The sequence below is a fragment of the Cuculus canorus genome, chromosome 22 (assembly GCF_017976375.1).
Source record: "Cuculus canorus isolate bCucCan1 chromosome 22, bCucCan1.pri, whole genome shotgun sequence".
NCBI classification, from domain to species: Eukaryota; Metazoa; Chordata; class Aves; order Cuculiformes; family Cuculidae; genus Cuculus; species Cuculus canorus.
In genome coordinates, this window is record NC_071422.1 from 4,074,065 (window position 1) to 4,100,640 (window position 26,576).

Consider the following 26,576-nt stretch of genomic DNA (forward strand, 5'->3'; position numbering starts at 1 on the left):
ACCATGCAAGAGAAATTAAGTCAGTATCAATGGAATTTTCCTTCCTTGATTGCTGCAGGGCTTGCCAACAAGGAAGCTAATTTGGTCGTGGCATGGCGGGGGAACCTGGTCATCTATCTCAAAACAGGCAGCAAACCAACAGAACCTATTCACAAAACACCCACAACACAGAAACAATCTCTGGTATTATCTCCGGTGAGAAGGAAATTAAGAGAAAAAGTAATTCTATTGCCTAAGTTTACAATCAGTCCCCCGGCTGGACAAGGAACCCCAAATATACGTACATTTAGTCCTTATACTGAGATAATGCTTATTTCCATCAACAACAAGCACAGAGACACCACTTTATTGGGATAAAGGCACAAAAAATCTTCTGTCTGGGCAATGCTAAAATAGTAATCTAGTGTAACCAGATTAATAGTAATCTAATTTAACTCCTCTCTTGCTTCATGACTGCCTTATACACTCACGTCTGCACAGCAACAGCAGCTAACAAGCCTGAGAACAGGGGAGAGCTGCTGCCCAGAGGGAACTTTGTTAAAAACTCAAAGGTAAATTCAGTGGGATAGTTGAATATGATAAAATGAAATTCACTATCGATTCTGTTTAGAAGGGAAAACCTAGAATTATGAAATTGTTTGGGTTGGATAGGACCTCAAATCCCACCCAGTTCCAACCCCCTGCCATAGGCTGGGACACCTTCCACGGGATCAGGCTGTTTGAAGTTTCATCCACCCTGACCTTGAACACCACTAGGAAACCTAGAAAGTTTGGGGCTTAAATATCTGTTACCTGCAGGTACTTTGGAAGGTGCAGCGATGAGATGTTCCCCACCTGGGTCATCTGTAACCACTGCTGGGCTATACTACACTTTGTACTACTTCCTCCAGGCTGGTTTTATGAACTTAAGGCAATGAAATGTTCCTGTCCTGAGGCTTTAATGCATTTTAGGAAATTTTCCCTGAAGTTTTTCGTTGCTGTTTCTTCTGTCACAGCATGGATTTTCTGGCACCTTCAAAATTCCCTTTGCAAGGAGATGGTTAAAACTCCAAATTGTCAAAGCAATTTAAAGAGCAACCCAGCCTTTCACATGAGAAATCTTCCTAATGCCACCTTACTAAAGCTCTTTATTAGTCGGTATCTCCTCCTCATTAGCCTCAATCAAACTTTACCCAGAATCAGCTCCCCTGTACCATCTCCTTCCCATCCCCTGGCAATGACAGGCTCACACAGTAAATTGTCTTCAACTATAGCTCCATTTCATCTGTAGGAACTGCAGCATAAGGACCCATTTCTCAGAAATTACAGTCAGCAATATTAGTCCCTGAGCAGGGTATTACCATATCCAGGATGATTTAGGGACAATGAAATCCCTGTGCCATCAAGCTAGCCGATTCTTCTGACACAAATAATCCTACAACTCAATATTTGCGGTGTGCACTCACTGTAATTTAGCCTGTTTCCCTTCCTTGTTCCCTTTCAAACCCACCCATGGCAGGCTTGGTGGGTGGGAGGGGTACACCATCGTTTTTTCCAAATATAATGGAGTGCTGTGAAACCAAGATGAAAACTGTTGCAGGAGTCAATGATCCCCATACGCAGAACTGTTAATGCTGCGTTAGGAGAAGCAGGAACAGGAGTTTGTCATTCCTGGGGAGTCACAGAATCATGGTTTGAGCTGGAAAGGGCCTTAAAGCCCACCCACTTCCAACCCCCTGCCATGGGCAGGGGCACCTCCCACTGGATCAGGCTGCTCCAAGCCCCATCCAACCTGGCCTGGAACCCCTCCAGGGATGGGGCAGCCACCACTGCTCTGGGCGGCCTGGGCCAGGGCCTCCCCACCCTCACAGCAAAACATTTCTTCCTAAGGTCTCACCTCAATCTCTTCTCTTCCAGCTGAAAATCATTCCCCCTCATCCTACCTCTAATGCTTCTTGATCTAGACCCCCTCCCCAGCTTTCTTGTAGGCCCCCTTTAAGACATCCCAACACAATTTAGTCCAGTTCTTTTCCTGCTTTTTTTTTTAGCCAAACAATTCACTTTTAAGTGAAAATAAACCCCCAGCTGGGGTACAGCTGGTTCTGTAGAATGACAGTAAGTGACCCACTACTACTGCTCATATTCCCTCCTACTCAGTCTTAATTGTCAGTTTGTATGCTGCTTTGGGGAGTCCAGAGACTTCGCTCTATCGTTTCTCCATGATCAAAATGTTCTTAGGACCCCAGCAAAAGTCTGAAATATTAGGACAACAAGACTCATCTGCAGGGCCACTGGAAGCCTGCCAAAGATTTTAGCGCTGTTAAGAACTTGGCCATTCTTTGCAATCTTACCTATTAAGAGGCAAATAAATGAAAACAGCATTTTGGCTCTATTTCACAGACAATTTGTGCTGAAATTAATAAACTGAGAAACAATTTAATGGTATTGCCACTAATTTTACATGGATTTCAAGCATACTGGTACACAACTACTCTTTTAAGGCCTGATAAGGAACACTGAACCTACTTATTTGCCTTTCTGTTGTCAGAGGTGACTTTCTGGATCCTGGATGTGGCTGTTCCCCTTTGCATACAAGCAGCTGCGACTCCGGGCAACAGATTCCCCCAGTGTTCTGCGTGAGACTTCTGGTTCACTGTGCATCTCTTGCACACACCTCATTTTCCTGTAAGAAAAGTGATAAAATGAAAGTGGGAACAGTGTCAGACAGCAGAACAAGAAGAATTATCGTGTAACTTGACAGCCATGGCTTAGAACTGGGGTAATTAGGAAGACAAAACCTTTGTTGTCTTATTCTAAGGGCAGGACACATCCAGTGTGCCCCACACTGCCTAACAGTAACCACCTACAGTAAGGTGATGCCACTGTTTGAACATGACCAGGACCCCAGCCTGCTTGCTTTTCTGAAACACCATTTCTGGTCCTCAAGATATCAACATTGGAGAAGCATTATCATAGAATCATGGAATGGTTTGGGCTGGAAGGGACCTCAAAACCGGTTCCACCCCCTGCCCTGCGCAGGGACACCTCCCACTGGATGAGGTTGCTCCAAGCCCCATCCAACGTGGCCTTGAACACCTCTAGGGATGGGGCAACCACCACTGCTCGGGGCAACCTGGGCCAGGGCTTCCCCACCCTCACAGCAAAACATTTCTCTCTAAGATCTCATCTCAATCTCCCCCTCATGCTGTCTCTGCACTCCTTGGTCAAGAGCCCCTCCCCAGCTTTGAAGAATATTGAAGAACAGCAGGCAAAAAAATGGAGGATGATGTCTTCCACAACAGAGACAAACTTCTAGACAAGATACTCCAGCAAAGCCCATTTGTGCAGCCGAGCTCTGACAGCACCGTTTGTCTCCATACCCAATACTTGTATTTTTACCTAAGTTAGTGCAATCAATGGCCCCTCCTAATACCCAGCTGCAAGCAGGAACCGTTGTGTGTTCTCTGGGTTTGGGTTTCTTTTTTCTAACACTCAAATCCTCAGTTTGATTTAAATTAGGATACTCTCAGTCTTTGAATTGGAAAATAATTGCACATCACCACAAAGCACTGGTACCCTTCACCAGGAGATCACCGGGCAGGTTTGTGTGTTGGCTTTGTTTCCACCAAACACCGGTGGTCTATGGTTTTTGTAAACTCAAATAAACAGGACAAAACACACGGTTACGCCAAGAGCACCTGACAGGCCAGCTTTTTAAATGCACCCAGCAGCATAAATCACATTCCCAGACGATACACAGAGACAATTTTCCATGTAAAATGATTATGATTTAACAGAAAAACTTATTTTTAGCTTAAGGCGTTCTGGCAGCTGGTGATGCAGATTTGCGGCTGTTCTAACCACTAAACATGCACGGACTGCAGCACAGCGTTGCCTGCTCTTTAGCTTTTAATTTACAGAACTAATTAGTTGGATTTACGATCTTTAGCATCCCTTCTCCTCTATTTGCTTAAGGAGAAATAGATGAGCCCTGCATGTCAAGCCAAGCCCAATAGGCCAATAACTCCAGCACAAGGGCATGTCCAGTGGGAAACACCTTGGATGTAGCAAGAGCTTCAAATCCTGAAGCAGCAAATATACCCGTCACTGTGTAGAGAATAGACAAGCACATCTTAGAACAGTTTAGCTTAAAAAGGACCTCAAAGCTCATCCAGCTCCACTCCCCTGCCACGGGGAGGGACACCTCCCACTGGATCAGGTTGCTCCAAGCCCCATCCAACCTGGCCTCAAACACCTCCAGGGATGGGGTATCCGTAGCTTCTCTGGACAAACTGGGCCAGGGTGTTCCCACCCTCAGAGGGAAACATTTGTTCCCAAGATCTCATTCTCTTTCAGCTGAGAACTGTTCTTCCTTGTCCTGATCCTGCACTCCCTGATAAAGAGCTCCTCCCCAGCTCTTCTGTAGGCCCTCTTTCAGTACTGTACTGGAAGCTGCTCTAAGGTCTCTCTGGAAACTCTCATATAGCCAAGACGCAGATCTAGGGATGTAAAACTTCTTTAGCAGTTTATAAACGTACAGAGGAGAGAGGACTTCCCAATCAGCAAGTAGATTTCAGACCAGGATCCAGGAAAATAGTTTTATAGTGAAAATGAAAGTGTTGCTACTCGCCAAAGCGCATTATGGTATTAGTGTGAAATAACACATGTGGCAAAGACATTAAGGCAGTCGATTCAGTGCCTCCACGATGGAATGAGGTCTGGAAGTTCACTGGTTAGCAGTAAGATCACATGGCTGAGTAACTACTGAGAAACTTAGGTGGCAGTTACATATAAAATAATAATTTTCCTGCTTGGCTGGAGAAAATGCCCTGTGCAGCAACACACAGCACGGCAACATTCAGTTCAGGCTTCTGGGTATTGCAAAGATTAAGGAACAGTTAAGCAGTGAAGTTCTTCAACAAAAAGAAATCCTGCAATCACATTCTATTAGTACTACGTCATTTTATAACAAGGGGTAAGGAGATCTACCAGGCATAAAAGTGTTTGTAGAGAACACCAAGAGTGCTTCAGCTGGCAACCCATTCAAACCTTGGTGCATTTGGAACCACTCCTCCTCTTTGTGGAAGCCCAAGAACATAAGACTCAGTGAAGGCAATGGAAGCTACTCAGGATTTCTTCTTACATTACTCAAAACATCGAATCAAAGCATTATTTTAACGTAATAACTACATTGCTAGACTAAATCTCAATTTCACCATCTGGAGAGCACTTAGAGCATCACTGAGGCTGTAACCAAGTCTCAGACTGTTCCACAGCCTCCGTGCTCACCCCCCTTCTGGTATCTGAAAAGTTCAGACTCCTGAAGAAATCCCAAATTGAGACTGGCAATCATCCCTCTGCTCAGGTGTTTGGGCTGCTCTTGCTAGCTATGAGGATAGTCCCCTCCACACGGCACAGCAAGAGGGCAGAGTAGTGTCACCACACTGCAACAACCTTTATGGCAAATCCCTAACTCTGCTTTGCCTCAGCATCCCAACCCCATGCAGAGATGGTCCAGGGCTTCTCACAAGCCATAACCCTTGGGAGAACGCCCTGGAGGAGGCCAACACCTTTGCCCTATTCCCTTTCAGCAGCTACAGCCACTGCTTGGTCACTCAAATAAGGCATTGGTAGGTTGGCCCTTTTTAAGCTGCTTCTGGGTAGGAAATTTGCAAGATTATTAAATTCCATCATTCTTAAATTTGCTAGGGCCAACATAGATATACCAGCTATGGTGCAAGATAAACAGTAGTTCAAACTGGTACATTTCTAACTGTCTGCTTTCTGGACATACAGCCATTCCACAATACTCTTGACACTAAAAAATGTCCTGATGTGGAACTCAGCCCTGTTCGTCTGCATTTGAACTCCCTCAGAAAACTGCACAAGTTGCAACAGGTCACAGAACTTAATTGGGAGCAGACACTCAGGTCCCAGGAAAGGCCAGGCAGAGATGGAAAAAATATTCCATCTGAGAGTTACTGAAGGAGACATTCACACATGAGGGTTTTTGGTTTGGCTCTCCTCTACGGAGTAAGGAGATCCTATAAAGATGGTGCATTTTTACTCAACAAATCGTGTTTCCTCTCTGCCACAGGAAAGCCTGCACTTGATTAGCAGAAGCAACAGTATTTGAGCTGAAGCGCAGAAACCTAACACACAATTCATTGTATAGAGCTAGTTCTGGTTTCACTACCAAGAAAAGCTCACCAATGTTTATTTGTCCCTGCAGCAAGAGCTGCATTCTTCCCCCTTTTGTACAACTTTTCAGGCAGTAATGACAATGATTTACCTCGTTCACTTACACGCTCCATGCTGGGCCTCCTAGCAAGCCAAGAGTTTCCACACACCCTGCAGTGGCCTAGCTTTTAGGTAACAAAATCTTGCTTTTTCCTTGCGAATTAAGGCTAAATTAATCACCTGAATTAAGATGCTTACAAGAAATTCGTACAGACATTAGCAAAACACTGCCTGGACGCAAACTCATCCATGTGCGCAGCGAGCATTCTTCCAACACCAACCATGTTAAGAGATGAAATAAAAGCAAGAAAAATGAGGAGGGCGTTAAGAACAGTCAAAGCCAAACCGTATCCAGCTTTATTAAAGGTACTTTTCATAAACAATCATGGTAATTTAGGCAGGACATGGGCTACAATCGGCAACATTTTACAACAACTGTTCAACTCCCTCCCTTCATGGACTACCAAAACGTACAAGTTGCTATAAAACCGAAGAATCTTCATTTCATAGTTGTAGAGGGGAAAGTTTAGAGTGAGGGCAGACACGTTCACATTTTGTGTGTTGTTTAACAACTCTTCACAAACCTACCCTGACTTTTAAAGGAAAAAAAAATTAGAATGGGGGTTTCCTAATCTGAAGATTCAAAACAACGGGTAAGTACAGCTCCTTTTGGAGCCATTATATTCCAAATTAGACACTAGAGTCCAGATCACCTGATAATGCATCCGAAGTAAGTCCCAAAATGCCATTTTTGCCGCATTTCGGAGTGACAGGCTTTAGGTAAACAAGGACATGGAAGGAAATACAGAGGGCGTTACAAACGGTGGTTTTGATGTTGGCAACAGGCATTTTGGGAGCTTCGATGCTCACTTGGACACACTTTACAGATGTGCAGCATGAAGGAATCCCTTCCTCCTCTTCTCCAGGAAGGGCCTTTCTTCCAAAAACTGGGGACTGGGAAAACTTTTCTTATTAAAATTTAGATTCCAAGAAATAGACTAAGTGACCTTTGTCCCCACTGCCCCCCCCTCAAAACACAACAACGAAGCGGTCTGTGTGCTAACAACATAGCTTAAAAAAAAGTAAACCAAAATTCTGCATTGTTATAAAACTTGATAAAAAATAGTATTTCAAACTGTACAGTCACCAGAAGTACACAGTTATCAAAAATTCACACATTTTACTTGGCTTCACCAGCACCTTCGGCTTTCTGTGCCTGGAAGAAAAAGGGGAACCAGTCAATACACACCACACGCTTGCACCAAATGACTGATAACTCATTTTTCTAATTAGCAGTTCTCTGAGCAGAAGAACTCCTATCCAGGCTACACTGCCATGTTTTTTAACAAAACGAAATCTAACGTTTAAAGCACCCGAGGCTGCTTAATTATGTGCAAACTTTACACGTTTTCAGAGCAAGGCAGAGCACTGACCTTCACGTGGCAACTTCAACCAGCAAAAAGACAACTTCAGCCTATAACCACCACCCCCTTCTGTTGATGCGTTGTCAGCGTCATCAGCAATGGGTCTAAGTAATCAGGCAATGATTCCTCTTTGTTAGTGCAAGCCTAGACCTGTCTATGTTCAATATGGAAAAAAATAACTGGCTGACACAACGCCAGAGCCACTGTTATACCTGGTCTGTTTTGGCATCTCCGTTTTCTGCAGGGTTGTTTCCCTCCTTGCCAGCATCAGCTTTACCCTTCTTTCCCTTGGGCACCTTCTCGCTCTTCTGTAAATGCAAGAGGACACACACCATTACCATCACCAACAGCCAAACATTAAGCCCCAAAAACTCAAAAACATGAGTGGCAAATCCCAACGTTGCATATCGGCCAGAGAAGAACGCAACACACAGATGTGTGCATCCTGAAGAGATTGACCGCAACCATGAAGAGCCTTCACTTCGGTATTTTTTACCCAAGTTTTGTAAAATTCAAAAGTTTCCAGTGTAACTTTATAAAAGTTTATTTGCAGTTTTATTAGTCATAAATTTGGACAAATCCAAACCTTATAAGCCATTTACATCTCGGTGATAGCACTGACACGATGGCTTACCTTTGGAGCTGCCTTTTTAGGTTTAGGTTCTGGCTTCGGAGGAGCAGGTTTCTGCAGGCGAGAAAAAACCTTTGTTACTCAAGTTACTTGAGGAGCAACATACTTTTTTAAAAAGCTCAACCCAAATAGTTAAGTTTTAGGAAAGCAAGTAAAAACGTTTGAAATTGAGGCACTTACTTGATTTGTTCATTATTTTACCGCTCCCATAACAACACACAATGGGGCGGTTTGTTAAGCCAGAAACTTTTAACTGAACAATGCATCTCGCCAGAATACCTACAGCTCTCACACAGACGCAGCACCCGATACTCAAGCTTAAAACCATGAAGTGTTGTCACACCTCTGCTCAGTGAGGGAATACTCACAGCGGATAACCTCGCCGATCTCCGTTGTGGCTGTTTAAAAAGAAAAACGACTGGATTTAATGTGCTGAACTCTCAAAAACACACTGAGTAACTCTCATTTCAAAGTCGTAAAACCCCAGAACTAAGTTTTTATTTCCCTTTTCCCCCAATCTCAAGAAACATGAGGCTGTCCCGTTTAAACTGCTAATTGCAAGCAATAGTTAAGTAGACTTTTCATGGTTAAGGTTATAAGACAGGAAATACATTGAGAAGCCAGAATCAATTCAGACTGAACCTCCCCCTGCTCTTGATTCTGATGGAATCAAACTTCATATTCCAACGCAAACACTTCCCGATCCAACTTTCTCCAAATGTTATAGTTCTTACCTCATCCTTAACTTTGGCCTTATCGCCCTTGGTATCTCCTTCAGCCTGGGAGGGGAAGCACAAGTGGGACGGAGGAGTTACAAGGAGGTTCAGCCCTCACCCCCCGTTAGCTTTACACTCTCCACTCCCAAAGGGGAGTAAAGAGGGAACTCAGCTGCCACTCCTTGTTAATTTTACAACCCCCATCCCCAAAGGGTACACTCAGCCCTCATTCCCTGTTATCCAACAGGAGTTAGGAGGGGCTCAGACCCCATCTCCCATTAGTTTTACACCTCCTTTTCCTAAAGAGGAGTTTAAAGTGAAGAACTTTAGCCCCATTCCCCATTAGTTTAAAGTCAGTCATTCCCAAATAGGAGTTAACGGGTGTTAAGTTTTATACCCTCCATTCCCAAAGGGGGAACGCATCCCTCACTCCCTGTTATCCCTAACCCTCCACTCCCAAAATAGAGTTGGGGTACACTCAGCCTTCACCTCCCATTAGTTTTAACACCCCTCATGCCCAAAAGGGTTCTCAGCCTCCATCTCCTGTTAGATTTACATCCCTCTATTCCAATTGGGAATTGGGGGGGGGGGCTCAGCCCTCCCCTCCCCTTAGTTTTATATTCCCCACATCCCCAAAGGGGAGTCAGGGGGGAACCTGGTCCTCCATCCCCAAACAGGAGTTAAGCGGGACCTCAGCCCCAATTCCCCATCCTCAAAGGGGAGTTGAGGGAGAACTCAGCCCCCCTATTCCCACAGGGAAGTTAAGAGGGGAATTCAGCCCCATATTCCCACCCCAAAGGGGAGTTAGGGGGGAAAACTCAGCCATCCATCTCCACCCCTAAAGGGGAGTTAGGAGGAACTAATCCCCCCATCCACACCCCCAAAAGAGGAGCTGGAGGGGGAACACAACCCTCACTGTCCATCCCCAAACGGGATCTAGTGGGGAACTCAGCCCCCCACCCCCAAAGAGGAGCCGGGGAGGAATACAACCCTCGCTCTGTCCCCAAACAGGATCTAGGGGGAAACTCAGCCCCCCATCCCCAAAGAGGATCTGGGGAGGCTCCTCCCCCCTCCCCATCCCCCCCCCCCCACGGAGGGGGGGGGCCTGGCAGGAGTCTCCTCTCCCGCCCACGCCGGGGGTGGGGGGCGGTTTTGGCGCCAAAGCAACAGCGCCGCTTCCCGCCCTTTTCCCTCCCCCTCCTCCTCCCTCTCCAATCTCCCGCCAAAACCAACCGGATCGAACCGGTCTGAGGGGGGAGGCGGGGAAAGGAAGGAAGGGAGGGAGGGGCGCCCCCTCCTCCCCGCTCCGGTAGCGATCGCGCCGCCCCCCCCCGGCCCATTCACCGAGACGGGCCCGGCGGGGGAAATAAAGGAAGGGAAGGGGGTTTCGCGTCGCCACGTTACCTTTCTCTTCGGCATGGCTGCGCGGGGGCGGAGGGCGGCGAGCGCGGGGGAAGGGGCGGGGAGAGGGAAGGAAGGGGCTGCTGTCGGCGGCGGGCGGCGGAGGAGGAGGAGAGGGCGGCGGGGCCCGCGCGGCCGCCAGCGGCTGTTTGTAAAGTTTTATACGGGCGAGCAGGACGCGGCACAACCGGTTCCAGCCGGATCCGCCCCGCCCCGCGCGGCCATTGGGCACCGCGGGTCACGTGGGGCGGGGGAGGGGAGGGGGAACGGGGGGGAGGAGGGAAAGGGTGGAGGGAAGAACGGGGCGGGAAAGGAGGAGGAGGAGGGAGAGGGAAGGATGGAAGGAGGAGGAGGAGAGAGGAAGGGAGGGGGAAGGACAGGGGAGAGGGGAGGAAGGGAGGGAGGAAGGGGAAGGGAGGGAGGAAGGGGAAGGGAGGGAGGAAGGGGAAGGGAGGGAGGAAGGGGAAGGGAGGGAGGAAGGGGAAGGGGGGAAGGGGAAGGGGGGAAGGGGAAGGGGGGAAGGGGAAGGGGGGAAGGGGAAGGGGGGAAGGGGAAGGGGAAGGGAGGAAGGGGAAGGGGAAGGGAGGAAGGGGAAGGGGAAGGGAGGGAGGAAGGGGAAGGGAGGGAGGGGAAGGAGAGGCAAGGAGGAAGGGAAGGAGGGGCATCAACCTCCCCCTTGTGGCACAGTATCACCCTCCCTGAGCATCAGCGCATCCCCTCTTCCCCAGTGGGGCGCAGCCCCCCCAGTGCACAGCATCACCTCCCCCCAGTACACATGGGCACCCCAGGACCTGGATGGGGGACACGGCATCACCCCCTACCTGTCGCTGGGCACGGCCTCACCACCACCCCAGACCAGGATGGGGGCACAGCATCACCACCCCTATCCCCCCACCCCAATGGCAAGGCAGTGGCACCCCCCGAGGCTGAGAGGGGGGACACAGCATCGCCCCCCTCCCCTCCGGGGCCAAGCAAGGGTGGGCAGCCTGCACAGCTCCTCTGGGGCTGGGGGCAGCCACCCCCTGCCAGGCTGAGGGGGGTGGGGGGCAGCTGGCACAGCACCCCAGGCACCGGGGGGGCGAGGGACAGCCAGCACAGCTCCCCAGGAGCGCTCCGCAGGATCCCCAAGAGGCAGCACCAGTCTGGGAAATCGCCATTAGCACTTTTTCCTGTTAAAAAAAAGAGGATGGGGAAAGTTATATCCACACAGAATGGTGAAGAGGGTGAGGCAGTGCTAAAATAAAAGAGAAAAATATTAAAATGTATGAAAATGTACACTAAAACAATTGCCACAGGTGCCTTCGGCTTGCAATAAGTGACTTGTGAGGCTGCGCTCCTTCTCACACCCGGATGCACACACAGCCATTTGCCCCACGTCCAACTATTCTGTACACAATTCACTGTACCTCAAACTTTTAACCTTCCAATTGAACCTCAGCCAGAAGAGCCCCAAGGAGCTTGCTTCACCCCTTCCCTCCTCGGGCTCTTTCAGACCTCAAATGCTGGAAAAAAGCATTTTTCCAGTTGTGCTGATTTTTCATATCCTCACCAAATATAAATCATGTAAGTGGAATTCTCCCTGAAAGAAGCCCGTGGCTTCATTTCCAAAACCATCGTTCCAGATTCACTGGAAAGATGCACTCCTTAAAGTTGGAATTTGCCTGTGTAACTCATGCCCACCCTCTAACGAAGCAAGGCTTGAAGGAAAGTTGCTGTTTTTTACTCGAATAACTGATGCAGGTGGAAGAAACAAACAGGCAATGCAAGCCTTTTTCCACTGCTCAGAGCCTTTTTCTCCTCCCCTGCCACAGCAGCGGCTTTCAGAAAAAGGGATGAACTCTTTCCCTCCAAGCCTTTTGCAAACCAGATCCATCAGTTGCCACTCTGGAACACCAGCACTGCAGCTTTCATCACCCATCGCATCAGAACACAACTGAAACCCACTTTTTTTCAGGCAAAAATGCACCCTGGGGTAGAAGACAGTCTCACCATCAGCCTGTCAAAGCAGACTGCAGAGTGCTCCAGTTCACAGAGAGTAAACGATGCCCACAGCTTCCTGGAATGTGAAGACAGACAACATAAAATACAGCAACAAGTTTAAAACCGACAGCTCCCATCATCTCAGTGACTGTTATCCAAGCAACTGTTTGCTACTTACAGAAAGAAGGTTCACGCACAGAGCTTCGTTCAGCCAAGCCTTGGACTATCAGCAAATTGCTCACACTAGACTGTAAAAAGAGCACAGCTTCTAATCATTTCCAACCTAACAGGAGTCAGAGGAGGAGTCTGTCACAGAGTAAACAACATTATATTAGAGCTGGATGCCAACTTCATCACATCCCAGAACAAGCTCTACATACTTTTAAATGTTCAGCTTATTATTTAAATCAGCTTGGTATGAATATACTTTATTCATAATTCAACAGTGTAGTTTATCCTCTTCACAATCACATTCAAAGGGCTGAGTTGGCAGCACTCACAAGTCTTTTAAATCTGCATTTTCTAGTTTTCACCTGGAGGTAAAAAGGAACACTGTAAAAACAGCAACAGCTGGTACGGCTGCACCAGAAACAAAAATCAAGATATTTGCTGTTATTTTGACCATGGGGACGGAAATCAGGAGAAATCAGAGACGGAAACAATCTTGGAAATTAGCTAGTCATCTCCCTGCTGATGGAAAATGGAGAACAGAGAACAAACACTCCACAGCTGCTCCAGCCACTCCCATTAAAATCAGCTAAAGAGCTGGGGTCAGGGCCTGGTTTTAGCTACTGTATTCCTCATCTAAGCCCATCCTCATTCCCTGGAAACGGGAAGTGAAGTCATAGCTCTGGAGAGGTCTCAGAGGAATTTGGCATACTGTATCCATCACCTGGGTTTAGCTAACTTTTTTTCCTTTTTAAGCTATTAAGTTAATTCCCAACCAATCCTTTTCCCTTGCCTGCTCGGAGCCTCTTTCCTAACCACAGTCGGGCTGTTCCGACATCAGCATCTTAGGCTTCTGGGTTTTCCCCACATAAGGGATTCACAGGACCTGATGGAGCTCTGGATTATCTGTTTTCTTTATGGTGAGGCTGACAACACCTCACTTTAGCTCTTCAGAACCCAAATCCAGATACACCAAAACTAGCAGAGTAAGGTGGGGAAAAGATAAGATGCCACTGTGAAGTAGGCAGTGCGACATATCTCTGCCATCGCTTGGCACAGGGCTCCCTTCTATACCAGAACTAATCCTCTCCACACAAAAAGCAACGCTCCCTTTATGGGACAGCAGAGGAAATCTCAACAGAAAATTCACTACTGCAAAGCCCTGGAAAGAATTCCAGTCCAGAGTGATTAAACAGGACTGACTTGGTTTGCCTGGACCGATTCATGAGGAGCTAAACAGAACCAGAGATTTCATTCTAATTAACTTCTTGTTGCTGAAACAGCCAAGCCTGTGAAGTCCCGAGCAGCAGAGATGGCAGGATGCGTGTATTCTCAATCCTCAGGGGCAGGGAGGTGGGACAGAAGGACGGCATTACCTTCCTCAGCAGCATTCACAGAACTAGAAAGGTTCACTGTACTCTGTCCCTGCCCTCAGACCAGGGCCAGCGGGGACGTAAAGTCCTAGAGCAGCCCTGTAACCCCACTGCAGAGCCACAGTGAGTGAACTCCGCCGGGCAGCTGCTGTTCCCACCAACACGGTTAAAAATTGTCTTCCCAAGAGCAACCCAGCACCTCTGTCATGCAGGCACCGTACACAGTCTTTCAAAGAAGTCCGCTCTCTTGTGCTCTAGTGCTTGTAGAAAGCCCTGGATTCTCTCTTCCCGCATGGCAGTGCATTTCTGCAGTAGTGTCCGTTGGCGCCGAGAGTCTCCGTGGGACGCAAACCCCTCCTGCTGCAGCTTCTTTGTCACATAAGCCTGATCCCTTTCCATCTGCTGTCGCCTCCTTTCCTCCATGTAGGAGTCTCTGGCCTTCTAGAGTGAAAAGCAGCAGAGCATTAGCACTTTACCAAGCCAGATGCAAGGCAGCACAGGTTATGGAAGAAAAAGCCTCTGCTTGGCCATTAATCTGCAGGTTAAACGAAGGGTGGCTCTTTGGGCACCTCCTCCACTTTGAGGCAGCCTGTTTGATTGGTTAAAAAAATATAGAGATATCCTTCTGGACCTTCTCCCCAAGAAACAAGACTGCTCACAGCGTTAACTTCTAGTTAAAATAGGTCATGACAGATTGTGGGAAATCCCTCAGATATCAGAATTGGAGAGGAACTGCAGACAAGAGGCCTTTCAAACCACAGACATGCACACAAGCTGTCCTCACCAGTGTTATCACACAAACTTCGATTCTATTCTCACGGCACCTGAAAGGTTTTAGGGCATTCGGAAAAGTGATTTATGGGGCAATTCTTTGAGCTGATAGTCAGGTATTGAGCTAATAATTGGCTTCAGGAAAAAGCAAGAGTGGGCTCAGCATTCCCAAATGCCTGTGATCTAATGCTCAAGACACAGCAAGACGGGCAGGAGAAAGGTAAAGGCAGTAGCTATCCTTGCCTACCCTTCCAGTTACCCAAAATACTTTTGCAGAACATCCTTTTGGATTTTGTCTTACTGCACATATCATAGCCTGCAGTCTCCAGCAGTAAAACCACATCTACATGCAGCAATATCAAGCTTTCATTTTTAAAGGGAGTAAAACTGGTCAGCGCAACATAACCTGACATACACACTTGCAAAGTGCTGGCCTTTCAAACAAGCAAGGAGAAATAATTGTTCTAATGAGAGCCTGACTCACTCTTCGCCACACTTTCCGTGTGCCCAATTCAGTAGCCTTTGCTCTGGCACCATAAATTAGTTTTTGTTGTGCTGGGAATGACAGCAGAAATATTCCTAGCCACAGAAAGCCCACTGAATCGATAGCACTCCACTGCTGTAGCTCTGATTATGTGAAATGGAAAGATCATCAGCCTGCTCAGCTTAAGACTTCCACTCTCGGACAAAGGAAAATTAGAATCATAGAATGGTCTGGGTTGGAAGGGACCTCTAAGCCCATCCAGTCCCACCCCATGCCATGGGCAGGGACACCTCCCACTGGATCAGGGGCTCCAAGCCCCATCCAACCTGGCCTTGAACCCCTCCAGGGATGGGGCAGCCACCACTGCTCTGGGCAACCTGGGCCAGGGCCTCCCCACCCTCACAGAAAAACATTTCTTCCTAAAATCTCATCTCAATCTCCCCTCTTTCAGCTGAAACCCCTTCCCCCTCGTCCTATTCCTGATAAAGAGCCCTCCCCAGCTTTCCTGTAGGTCCTCTTTAGAATTCTAACCATTCATCAACAGACTCCGTGGGACCCCTTCCATGGGACAGGCTTGCCAACCAACACCTGCATTCTCTCCCTGACCAGGTTGAGGCTGATCCTGGGACTAAATGGTGAACAACAACCAGCTAGCAGGCTCCTTTGCGCAGTGGCTAACTGGATATGAAGATGGCCATTAGATGTGATGCTGTTTGAGTTGATGGAAGGAGGATATCTTTTTTGTCAAATGCCTCCAAATCAAGCTTATTCTTGTCAAACCTTCTGCCTATCCCACACCATACCCACCACCAGCATCCTGGACACAGCCGCTGTTATATATTCTGACCATTCTCACTGACAAGCATCCCTTCCACCAAGGTAATTTGTTTCAAGAGCTCCAGATAGTTTTAGCTTTCAAGGTCAGGTATTTCAAATGCAAACAATCAGCTCCTAAACCTTGGCAGTTCCTTTGAGTAAGAAGTCCTCCCTTTTGCACAATTGGACTGCATCCCTTGAAAAAAAAAAAAAGAGTAGCCTTATGTGCTGCAAAGTGGGTCTTCCAGCAAGAAAACTGGTCAAAGAACAAGTCTGGATGACAAAAACCCTTGGTAATGGCACAGCAGGAACACATAGAGCCACAAACACAAACTAAGAAAAGCTGAGGCTCGCTAGGAACAGTAGCAGCATTTGTTACCCATCAGAAAGCAGCACAAAGTCAGAACAGTGACCTTACTGTTCAATGCTGTTCAAGGCAGAGGCAAAGCTAATGGCAATGACAAACACTACTGCCTTTTTTGCTTTCCCCATCGCGCAGAAGGTGAACTGCCATTAGTGGTATTAATACAATGAATTGAAAGACTTGGGGCAGACTTGGGGCAGATACAGGAATAGAAGAGGTTAAGGACATGGAGAACCTGTATGCTTGCAGGTTGACTGGACCCAATTAAATTCACCTATAACCACGACCATCTATGATCTCTTTGATAACTCTTGGGTGAACAAGGTCCCTAAGGTAGAAAAGGGCAGTATAACACCCGACTTTAAAAAAAAATAAGAGAACCTAGTAATTAAGAAACAGACACTCTCAACAATCAGATATTGTGGAGGTAAGAGTCAGCACACCGTGTTCCTTGTTCTGCCACTTACTGCTGCCCCCCAGTTTTCCCTATCAAGAGCTCCAGCTCCCAGACTTGTTTTGTTTAAAAATAGCCATATTACTAAGTCACTGCTAAATTAGGCAGGTTTATGCGATCCAGGTCAGGGAGAACTCATAACAACAGATCTAAGAGGAGAGGAACAATCTCCTCAGTAGGCACATTTGAACCCACCACAAGAAGACATTCGTCCAGTGTCTCACAGCCCAGGCTGCCTCACTTCAGCTCCCAGAAAGGAAACTCTAAACCCATCTGTTACAACCCTAAAACAAACAGCAGTGTTAGAGCATGCAAATTCCCCCTGCTCATTCCAGAGTGAACTCTGCAGTTTTTGCTTCAACCCCGATTAAGCGGTTTGAGTTAAACTGGTTGATTTTGCCCTGTCGCAGGTCAGGAGTGCTTACTTTTCTGTCCTGCCAGCTGAGGGGTGGGGACAGACACTTCCAGCTGGTGGAATGAACAATGAGCAGTAGAGACACTGGTGACTTCACATACTTTAGATATTTCTGAAAGTAGAAGAGTCTGGCCACCCGCCAAGATGTTGTAACAAGCCACACGGGTACAGGAGAAGAAACACATCTAGCATTAGTGGCTACTGAAACAAGATCTCAACTAACTGCACCAAAGGAATGATTCCTCTGTTCCTGCTCTGAAGGCTCTCACCTGATCTCCAACACGTTGCTGTGCTGAGCTTTTGTCTCTCTAAGGCTGCCTTACCTGTAAAGCACTGTAGTTCATCTGGAATCGAAGGATAGCCTCACACAAGTTCCAAAAGGAATATTCCGGCCACAAGACTGACTGAAACACCAAGCATGAATGGGATGTCTGCAGAGAGCGAGATCACCAACAATTTAATCATTTAGCAAGGGAAAAATCATCAAGATGCAGATCTGTTGCTCAAACTATGCCAGTTCACCCACAAAGATTTTTACCTAGGCTGCGTTATCAGTTTCTATTATAGTTCAAATGAAATACCAGCCATGAGAATTGAAATTGCACAGTGTAGACTCCTAATTAGTTGTTAACACTGGGACACTAGTCGCTCATTCCTGCAAAGATACCAGCAGAATCCTTTCTTATACAGTATTGGTCTTCACAGAGGTATTTTTAATAGCTTAAGCATTACAGACACATAATAAAACTGAACTAGCAAAAGCCGAGTAAAGGGAATAACAGATGAACCAATGATGAGGACATGACATTTAAGCCATTCATCAAATGACATCTCATGATACTCCTTGTTGCCCACTCATGGCATTTGAAGTGCTTAAGGAGTCTAGGAGTTGTGGTGCACTGACAATTTGAACTCGATCTCAAAGGTCTTTTCCAGCCAAATGATTCTATGATTCGATTCTAGTATTCTAGTGCTGGAAGATGCAAGATTTCACATTAAAACGTATTTTTGCCATCGAGTGCCTTGGAGATTCTGGTGAATGTGTTCCTATGACCCTTACTACAAAATGTAACTCTCTTAAAAAAAGGACTCTACATGGCTCAGAGTTGTAAAGATATAGAAAATCTTAGTATCAATTCTCAACATCCTCCTGCTTTGGGGCTCTCAGGACACACAAGATTGGTAGTGTAAGGAAATTTGCACTAATGCTCTGGCGTGAGTTGGCAGAACGGGGACACAAGCAGATGTTCTCTGCTGCAATTCACAGCATGGTAGAGGGGCATCCTGCCAGCCAGACTCAGGGAGCACTGGTTTCCTCGGTACTGCTTCACCAGTTACACTCGGTCTCCAAGGCACCTCTGGGGCACTATCACCACAAGGAGCAAGCACAATGTTAGTTTGCAGCATTGACACCCATCCAGGGTACGGCTGTGCCCAAAAAACACAGGCAGGAGAAGGCAACCTCGGTAGGCAACCGCAGCTCAGGCCAGACAACTTCTGTGAACTTGCCAATTAAATAAGTTGGAATAGGAACATTTGATGCGGTTGCCTTAAAGGCAAGTGGGTTTTGGCTCCAAATTGTACACACAAAACAGAATTAAAACAGCTCAACTCAAATGTTCACTGCAGCTTGGCTTGTGAACAAGTCAATGTTACCTAGCATATGAGAAAAAGAAATGGAAGCAGCTTTGGATACTGAAACTGCAAATATATGAACTTTATATGCATTAAGAACTTATGTTTTCACTTAACAGCCTGGTCACAGAATCACAGAATGGTTTGGGTTGGAAGGGACCTCAAAGCCCATCCAGTTCCACCCCCTGCCATGGGCAGGGACACCTCCCACTGGATCAGGGGCTCCAAGCCCCATCCAACCTGGCCTGGAACACCTCCAGGGATGGGGCAGCCACCACTGCTCTGGGCAACCACAACAAAACATTTCTTCCTAAGATCTCATCTCAATGTCCCTTCTTTCAGCTGAAAACCATTCCCCCTCATCCTCTTCTCTAATCAAGAGCCCCTCCTCAGCTTTCCTGGAGCCCCTTTCAGTACTGGAAACTGCTCTAAGGTCTCCCTGCAGCCTTCTCTTCTCCAGGCTTAATGATTATCTAGGTGTGCTAATGTGATTTTGCCATCTTTAGAACCTGTCTTGCAGGGTCTGGTTTCATTATGAAAGTCAAATACACTTCTGCAACGGCAACAAGTCAGGCGTTACATGCACGTCGCAGGGTTACCCCTCCACTACCTACAGCTGATGTGGGACAAACGCCTCTCCCAGGAATCTAGAAATCCTTCCTGGGATTTCCTTATCCCAGGAAACATGTTGCCAGGTTTAATTAAACAAAGACAAGAAATTGCTAATCAAATGAGGAACTACCTAAATGTGAGAAGAGGTGCAAAAGGACGAACAGTTCACAATTTCCTTCACTGCTGTCAGAGAGACTAATTTGTGGTTTGGGGATGATACAATCTCAGATTTGTGCTGCAAGGTATTTTAGGCAATCACAGAAATGCAAGAAATGGATTCCTCAGAAGTGCCCCCACACTCAGCCCCATCCAAGAAGTTACCCACCCCCTGTCAGAGAGAGTTTAAGAGCCCTCGTGTCAGCTCATGCCTTCAGTCAGTAGAATACACTCTGAGGCACAAATGGAATATTTCAAGGAGAAGATGATTTTACCTGCCAGAGCAAGAAATCGCTCAACCGGACCTCTCCAGATGTTCGAATCAGGAGGTCTGGGTCAGGGGAGTTGTTGGTGTAGAGACACTGATCAAGCAACGATTCAGATATATCACTAAGAAAAACAGACACATCTCATTAAGATCACTTTTCTGACCCAACTACTCAATCAGAATTTTTGAGGAGTTTAATAAACACAAGACTGCAGACTAATACTGGCTGGTGGAGCTGTACCACAGCCAGTCATCAGCTCGCTTCGTGTGGACACTCCTATCTGCTTCATGGGCTTTTCAATGCTTTTTCAAATGCTCTTTCAGTCCCCAGAGCATCCCTCCAATGCTCTTTGAAATACAATACAGTGGGAGAACCAGACTGCAAGGACTTCCATCTGGAGCAGAGAGCAGAGCGCTAATTACTCCACCTCCTCCAGGGTGGAGGAACAGTTCAGTATTTGTGATTCATCTGTTGTTTGACCTCATAGCTAAGACTGCCAAGCAGCCAATTGTTGTGGCATAAAAATCTGCCTTCACATTTAAACTAACTTAAGACACAGACCCAACTGATCTTCTGTCTTGGTTGTGTATCTATCACCACGGTAACTGAAGTAATAAAAACCAAACATTGCATAGTAACTTCAAGTCATTTGTTCCAGTCATACTGGTTTAATGAGAACTATTTAAAAGCCACTTGGCTTCTGAGAGGTTATTAGTACAGTGTAGGAGGTAAGACAGGCAGTCTTCGCCTCTGAAGGCTCATGCAGCAAGAGAAAAGTTACCTGGGTTCGAGCAGTCCTTGTTCCACCCCCCACGCCATCTCCCTGACAGCATTGCTGATTTCATGTCTCGAAGTGTATGCAAAGCAGACATTTAGAAAGCATCTGAAAAGAGGAGAAATACATGAAAGGCTCATCTAAGGAAGGTCCAGCAGATGCCAGAGAGAAGAAGATCTACAACAGTTGTGTGCTTGTAGGACAAAGTACAAAAAAAGGTGCATTGTGTCTGCCAAGTCTCAGCCTTCACGTAGAGGAGGAAGGCATGAAGTGTCATCTACTTTAAACTGTTTCTTACTTACTTGTTGTAGCTCCTAGTCGCCAGCACAGCTTGGGCAATCAGCTCCTGAATATCCAAGGGCAGAAGCGGCAGGTCCCCAAGGACACGGATACACACGCCGTGCTTCTTCAAGTTCTCCCTACACCCAACAACAAGAGTGAGGACTACAGAAAACAGAACTGTTCTACTGCACAAGAGCTGTGTTTGCCTCACGTCACATCAACCAAATGAAAACAGGCAAGGAGCCAGCACAGCTTCAGCAAAACTGAGAATTAGAAAAAGGTAAAATGACCAATTGTTTTTCCCTGTGTTGAAAGATTGGATCACCCCAAATCATTCTGTAAAGGGAGATGGATCATTCCCCATACAAGTTCCTGAGGAACAGACATAACCCAAGGACTAGAAAATGATCACAGATTAGGCATTCCTATGTATGGTTATGAATTTCCATAAGGAATGCTTAGAATACAACCGCAGCCTCTGGGCACCTATAACAATCAAAATTTAAGATGACTAATGGTCACTCATAGAGCAGCAGCACAATTGCTTCTGCTGTAAGGGAAGATCAATGCATGAGGATGGGATGGGAGTGGTAGAGGGAGCATCGAGCGAGACAGAAAATCATCTGTGCCTGCTGTAGCATTACTCTGAGCAGAGAGAACACCTCAAGGGATCCTACAGGCTCCTGGCGCTGCCTGTCTGCCGGCACAAACCCCTCCATACCCCATTCTTGGGTATGAATCTAGGGAACAGCCTCTGGACCACGGTGTACTGTAGAGATCAGAGAGCCCTGATCTCCCCAACTCCTACAGGCACACACATGGCATCCTCTCCCTCCAGCTCTTCCAGCTGCATCCCTCTCACTGGCTTTCAAATTTACTTCAACTGGGTAAGCACCCCCTCTGTGCATCACCAGGCAGGCATGGGGAAACACACAAAAACACTGAGCTACTGGGTGACAGGGCACTGTAAAGGCCCTCTCTGCTCACTCCGACTGCACCAGTTTACATGAACTAGTTTTCCAACTCCAACAGGTAACTTAACACACCACGTGACCACGCGTAGAAGCTCCAAGCTGCAGAGCATAACTCTGATCTGCCATGAATACCAAGACAGAATTTAAGAGGAGGCTTTGACACCTCATGAAAGCAAGGCATCCAGCACTCTTATGCTAAGCAGGGATTTCTGAAGGTGCTGGGCTCATCTGAAAGCTGTACTGACTGTCCCCCGTGTTTGGATGGAACTGTTGCGTAGTAAACCACGACAAAGACACAAATCTGCTGTGCTTGGGGACCGTGCATGCTCAAGAGCACATTCCATCCAGGTGCACGGAGCCCCTCCACACTAATCTCTAGCTGGATGTGGAGAACAGCTTCCTTCATTTAAACCATTTCCACAACTTCCAACATCCCTGTAACGCCTCTTAATCATGTTCTGTTTTAGTGCCACCCTTTGGGATTCAGATATGAGAGGATTCTTACTGTTCTTCCAGTAGGCGGCTGAATTTCTGTCTTGCCAGATCCATTAGCCCATCCACCTCCTCCTTGGAGCGTTTGAAGTTCTCAATACTGAAGGCATACACAGTGACCTCCCGAATGCCCAGATTTAAGCACCACCGCAGTGTCTGCAAGGAGACAAAACAGAATGGAAATCACAAGTCGGGTAAGGAGACACAGTTGGGTCAGTAAGACCCAGCTTCTCCACTGCTAAAACCTTCCTGTCTTTTCCCACTGTGCTCAGACAGGATCAAAAGAACCAATCATTAAGAACCGCCAACGAAACCCACTCAACGAGAGCTTCAGATTCATCTTAAAGAACAGGATGAAATATCTCTACTTAAGGATGCAAAACCATAACAGATACAGGATTGATCCAGCCAGGGAAAACACTTCTTGTAGATAATACCACAAATTACAAAACACCCTACCTTTTTCAAAGAAATTTAACCTGCTTCACAGAAATAAAAGCTTCAAGATCTGCACAGCAGATATTTCAATCAAGTGTGAAACAGAGGTGAAAAGAATAGGCGATTAGAATGGCTGCAAGATAACAAGAAGACAGAGAGAGGAACTGAAGCTGATGTCAAACATCAGCTCCAAGCATAGGCCTGGCTCCAGTGGAGAAAAGGAACACACGACACCAGCCAAGCAGTGAACGAGTCAGCTGGTGGGCATGGCTCAAGCACAGCAAACATCCTCCCCACCTGTGCCAGCTTATCGAAGCCTTGCGAATGCCCCTCCTGTCTCTCCACATGGCACTTGCGGGCATAACGACGATTGCCATCCATGATAAAGGCAACATGCTTGGGCATCGGACCTGCCTAGAAAATAAGAACATGACAGAACTGAAAGCAAACAGCCAAGCCAGCATCTTGAAATGTAGATGGCTTAGCTCCACTGCTCCTGGCAGCACCGCCTGTTTGCGTGCATCTCCCACTTTCAAGTCCAGAGCTGGAACAAGTAAGACGCCAATTCCCTCTCGGTCAACCCCAGTTTAGGCTCTCTAAAAAGCAGATCAGTATTGACAATTGCCTAAACTAAAACACAACTTTGCCCTCCCTGTTTCTGTCACACAACAGAGAACTGTCCCACTCGGGAGAAAGCACAGCACCGCCACAGCTGCCTCTCCCACCCTGGGGCAGGTTATGCACAGTTTTATGCTGCTACAATTTTGTTCTTTTATTTTCAGAATCATGGAATGGTTTGGAATGGAAAGGACCTTAAAGCCCATCCAATCCCAACCCCCTGCCATGGGTACAGACACCTCCCACAGGATCCGGTTGCTCCAAGCCCCATCCGATCCGGCCTTGAAGACCTCCAGGGATGGGGCAGCCACCACTGCTCTGGGCAACCCAGGCCAGGGCCTCCCCACCCTCACAGCAAAACATTTCTTCCTAAGAAGAAATCTCATCTCAATCTCCCTCTTTCAGTTAAGAGTTCAATGGCAATATCACAGACACAATTAATTCAACAGAAAACGTGCCATGAGACTTTCCTCCACTAAGGAGGAGTATCCTTTCCACTGACCACATCAGGTCTGCACAGACCCTCTCATGAGGAGGACAGCATCACCAGCCTCAGGACTCTGCTAAGCAAGGGCAGGATTTTTCTGGAACTGGGGAGTTATTATTCTAAGCATAAGAAACTCAGTTTCATTTCTCAGACTCATAATCTGACCATCTTGCTTCTCTTCCTCCTTCCCATGTCCTGCCTTCATCAGCAAGGGCAAAAAACATGGAATCCTGGGACTGTAAGCTCATTATTGGCAAGCACTGCCACCAGCCTCGCTCATTTGCAAGACTGAGCTTAAGTAATTTTCCATCCCGGGTGCCGTTTAGGGAAGTACATCCAGTGCCAGCATTAATATGCACCCAGCTAGCAACACTATCCCTCTGAAGCAGTCAAAGAGATATTTCCACTCCAACCCTTGATGAATCTGCCAATTCTTTACTGCAGGTAACAAAATTCATCCCTTACCTTAATGATGCTGGCACAAAATCTCTCTATGATGGTCAGCTCGCCTTCTCTGATCCACGACATCTCTTACCGACAGCTCCTTTTCTTTTCCAATAGGAAGACAAAAATAAAAGGGTTAGAGGTACAGAAGGTTTTGTTTGGGCCCAAAGCAACACTACAAATGATCACTTGGGAAAAACGAGGGTCTGCGATCTGCGGATCCATGATTTGGGCTTCTGCCAGGCAAGTCAAGGGTGGCAGCAGCACAAACTGACCTTCAGCGTTTTTGTGATGGAGCTGTTGGAAACTCTTCAACTGAAAAAGCCACGTACATCACTATCTACCCAGCACTGGTCTCCCCACTGATACTGCTTTTCCTTCACAAGCAGAGAACTTTAACCTCTGGGTTGTAAAAATATCAGTGTTTCTAACACATCCAAATACTGAGATTTGCTTTGAGGTAAGAAGATACCAGAGCTTATTGAAATTCCACCTTAACCTTCAACTCTCTCAGCTATGAGCCCTGAGAGCTGTAGGCACAGCAGCTATGAAGAAAGAGCTGTGGGGGCAACAGAATCACAGGATCATTGAGGTTGGAAAAGACTTCTCAGCTCATCCAGTCCATCCGTCAGCACAACACCACGATGCCTGCTGAACCATGTCCTGAAATGCCACAGCCAAATGCTTTTTGAACTCCTCTGGGGATGGAGACTCCACCACTGCCCTGGGCAGCTTCTGACAGGGCTTCACCACCCTTTCGGTAAAGAAATTTTCCCTAATGTCCAATCTAAATCTCCCTTGGAGCAACTTGAGGTCCAGATGCACCCTCTCCCCCCTCAGGGCCCATTCAGGAATCAAAACAGACTCAAATTACGCTGACAGTATTAATTTTCCTCTTTCCTCAGGCAGAGGAAAGCCACAGATGCAGCCACAAAACATCAAGACAAGGAACTGCTGAACCTCAGGCTCTATTAGGAGATCCTAACACTCCTCTTGAATCACTCAGGCTGAAGACACACCCTCTTCCAATGCCATCTTTGGCTGCTAACTGCAACTGATCTTTTACATAGGATTTTAGACAGTTCCCTTAAAAAAACAACTTTCACAATGCAGCCCCTCACCTGTATCCAGGAAAAGAATCATAAGATCATGGAACAGTTTGGTTTGGGAGGGACCTCAAAGCCCAACCAGTTCCACTCCCTGCCATGGGCAGGGACACCTCCCACTCAATCAGGGGCTCTGAGCCCCATCCAAGCTGGCCTGGAACCCCTCCAGGGATGGAGCAGCCACCACTGCTCTGGGCACCCTGGGCCAGGGCCTCCCCACCCTCACAGGGAGACGGTGCTTCCCGAGATCTCACCTCAATCTCCCCTCTTGCAGCTGAAAACCATTCCCCTTCGTCCTGTCCCTGCACCCCCTGATCAAGAGCTCCTCCTCAGCAATCCTGGAGCCCCTTTCAGTCCTGGAAGCTGCTCTGAGGTCTCTCCAGAGCCTTCTCTTCTCCAGGCTGAGCAACCCCAACTCTCTCAGCCTGTCCTCACAGCAGAGGTGCTCCAGCCCTCGGATCACCTCCGTAGCCTCCTCTGGACCCGTTCTAAGAGATCCCTGACCTTCTTACGTTGGGGCCTCCAGAACGGCACACAGGACTCCAGGTGGGTATTTCCCCTCCCAGGATAGCCAGGGCTCACCGACAGCTCGGGAGAAGGGAGAAGGGAGAAGGGAGAAGGGAGAAGGGCACCCGAACCGCCCCAACCAGCCCCGAGAGTCCCCCCCACCCTTCCCCGCCGGGCGGGCCAAGCGCCCCTCAGGTTCCCCCCCGGCTCCGGGATGGGGGCAGCGGTAGCGAGGAAGGAGAAACCCCAACCCACCCCCACTCGGGGCTGCTCCACGCTGCCGGTACCGCTCCCTTCTCCTCGCCGGGCGGTGCCGCCTCAATCTCACGGAGGTTGACGCGTCCTTCCGCTTACGTCATCAGTGCGCGACGCGGAGAGGGGCGGGGCGCGGAGCCGGGGCTGGGGGGAGGGAGGGGAAGGAGGGGAGTAGTGGACCTGGGCTGGGTATTGGGGTGCTGTGAGGTGATGAAGGGGCTGCGGTGGTTAGGGGGTTCTGTAGGGCGATGGAGGGGCTGGGGCGGTTATGGGGGGCTGCAAGGTGATGGTGGGACTGGGGCGGTTATGG

At 47.7% G+C, this 26,576-nt stretch overlaps 2 protein-coding genes across 11 annotated transcripts; both read right to left on the reverse strand.

Moving 5' to 3' along the window:
- Positions 1-6,548: 6,548 nt before the first annotated feature.
- HMGN2 (high mobility group nucleosomal binding domain 2) lies at positions 6,549-10,607 on the reverse strand. Its single transcript, XM_054086701.1, has 6 exons — positions 10,395-10,607; positions 9,009-9,053; positions 8,643-8,672; positions 8,278-8,328; positions 7,856-7,951; positions 6,549-7,435 (listed from the first exon to the last, which is right to left on the reverse strand). The coding sequence occupies exons 1-6, from the start codon at positions 10,407-10,409 to the stop codon at positions 7,400-7,402; spliced, it is 273 nt and encodes a 90-aa protein (XP_053942676.1). The 5' UTR covers positions 10,410-10,607; the 3' UTR covers positions 6,549-7,399.
- A 438-nt stretch (positions 10,608-11,045) lies between these two features.
- Positions 11,046-26,371, reverse strand: DHDDS (dehydrodolichyl diphosphate synthase subunit). Of its 10 annotated transcripts, none has more exons than XM_054086590.1 (12): positions 26,267-26,371; positions 24,420-24,503; positions 23,147-23,263; positions 22,425-22,567; positions 20,966-21,082; positions 20,670-20,771; positions 19,895-20,009; positions 17,540-17,647; positions 14,134-14,353; positions 12,550-12,904; positions 12,381-12,447; positions 11,046-11,560 (listed from the first exon to the last, which is right to left on the reverse strand). In XM_054086590.1, the coding sequence occupies exons 2-10, from the start codon at positions 24,480-24,482 to the stop codon at positions 12,894-12,896; spliced, it is 996 nt and encodes a 331-aa protein (XP_053942565.1). In that variant the 5' UTR covers positions 24,483-24,503; positions 26,267-26,371; the 3' UTR covers positions 11,046-11,560; positions 12,381-12,447; positions 12,550-12,893. The 10 variants fall into 10 exon arrangements, with proteins under 10 accessions (XP_053942565.1, XP_053942563.1, XP_053942560.1 ...); XM_054086588.1 differs by having other exon boundaries at positions 14,112-14,353; XM_054086585.1 differs by having other exon boundaries at positions 11,049-11,560; positions 12,550-12,677; positions 24,420-24,498; positions 26,267-26,347.
- Positions 26,372-26,576: the final 205 nt, after the last annotated feature.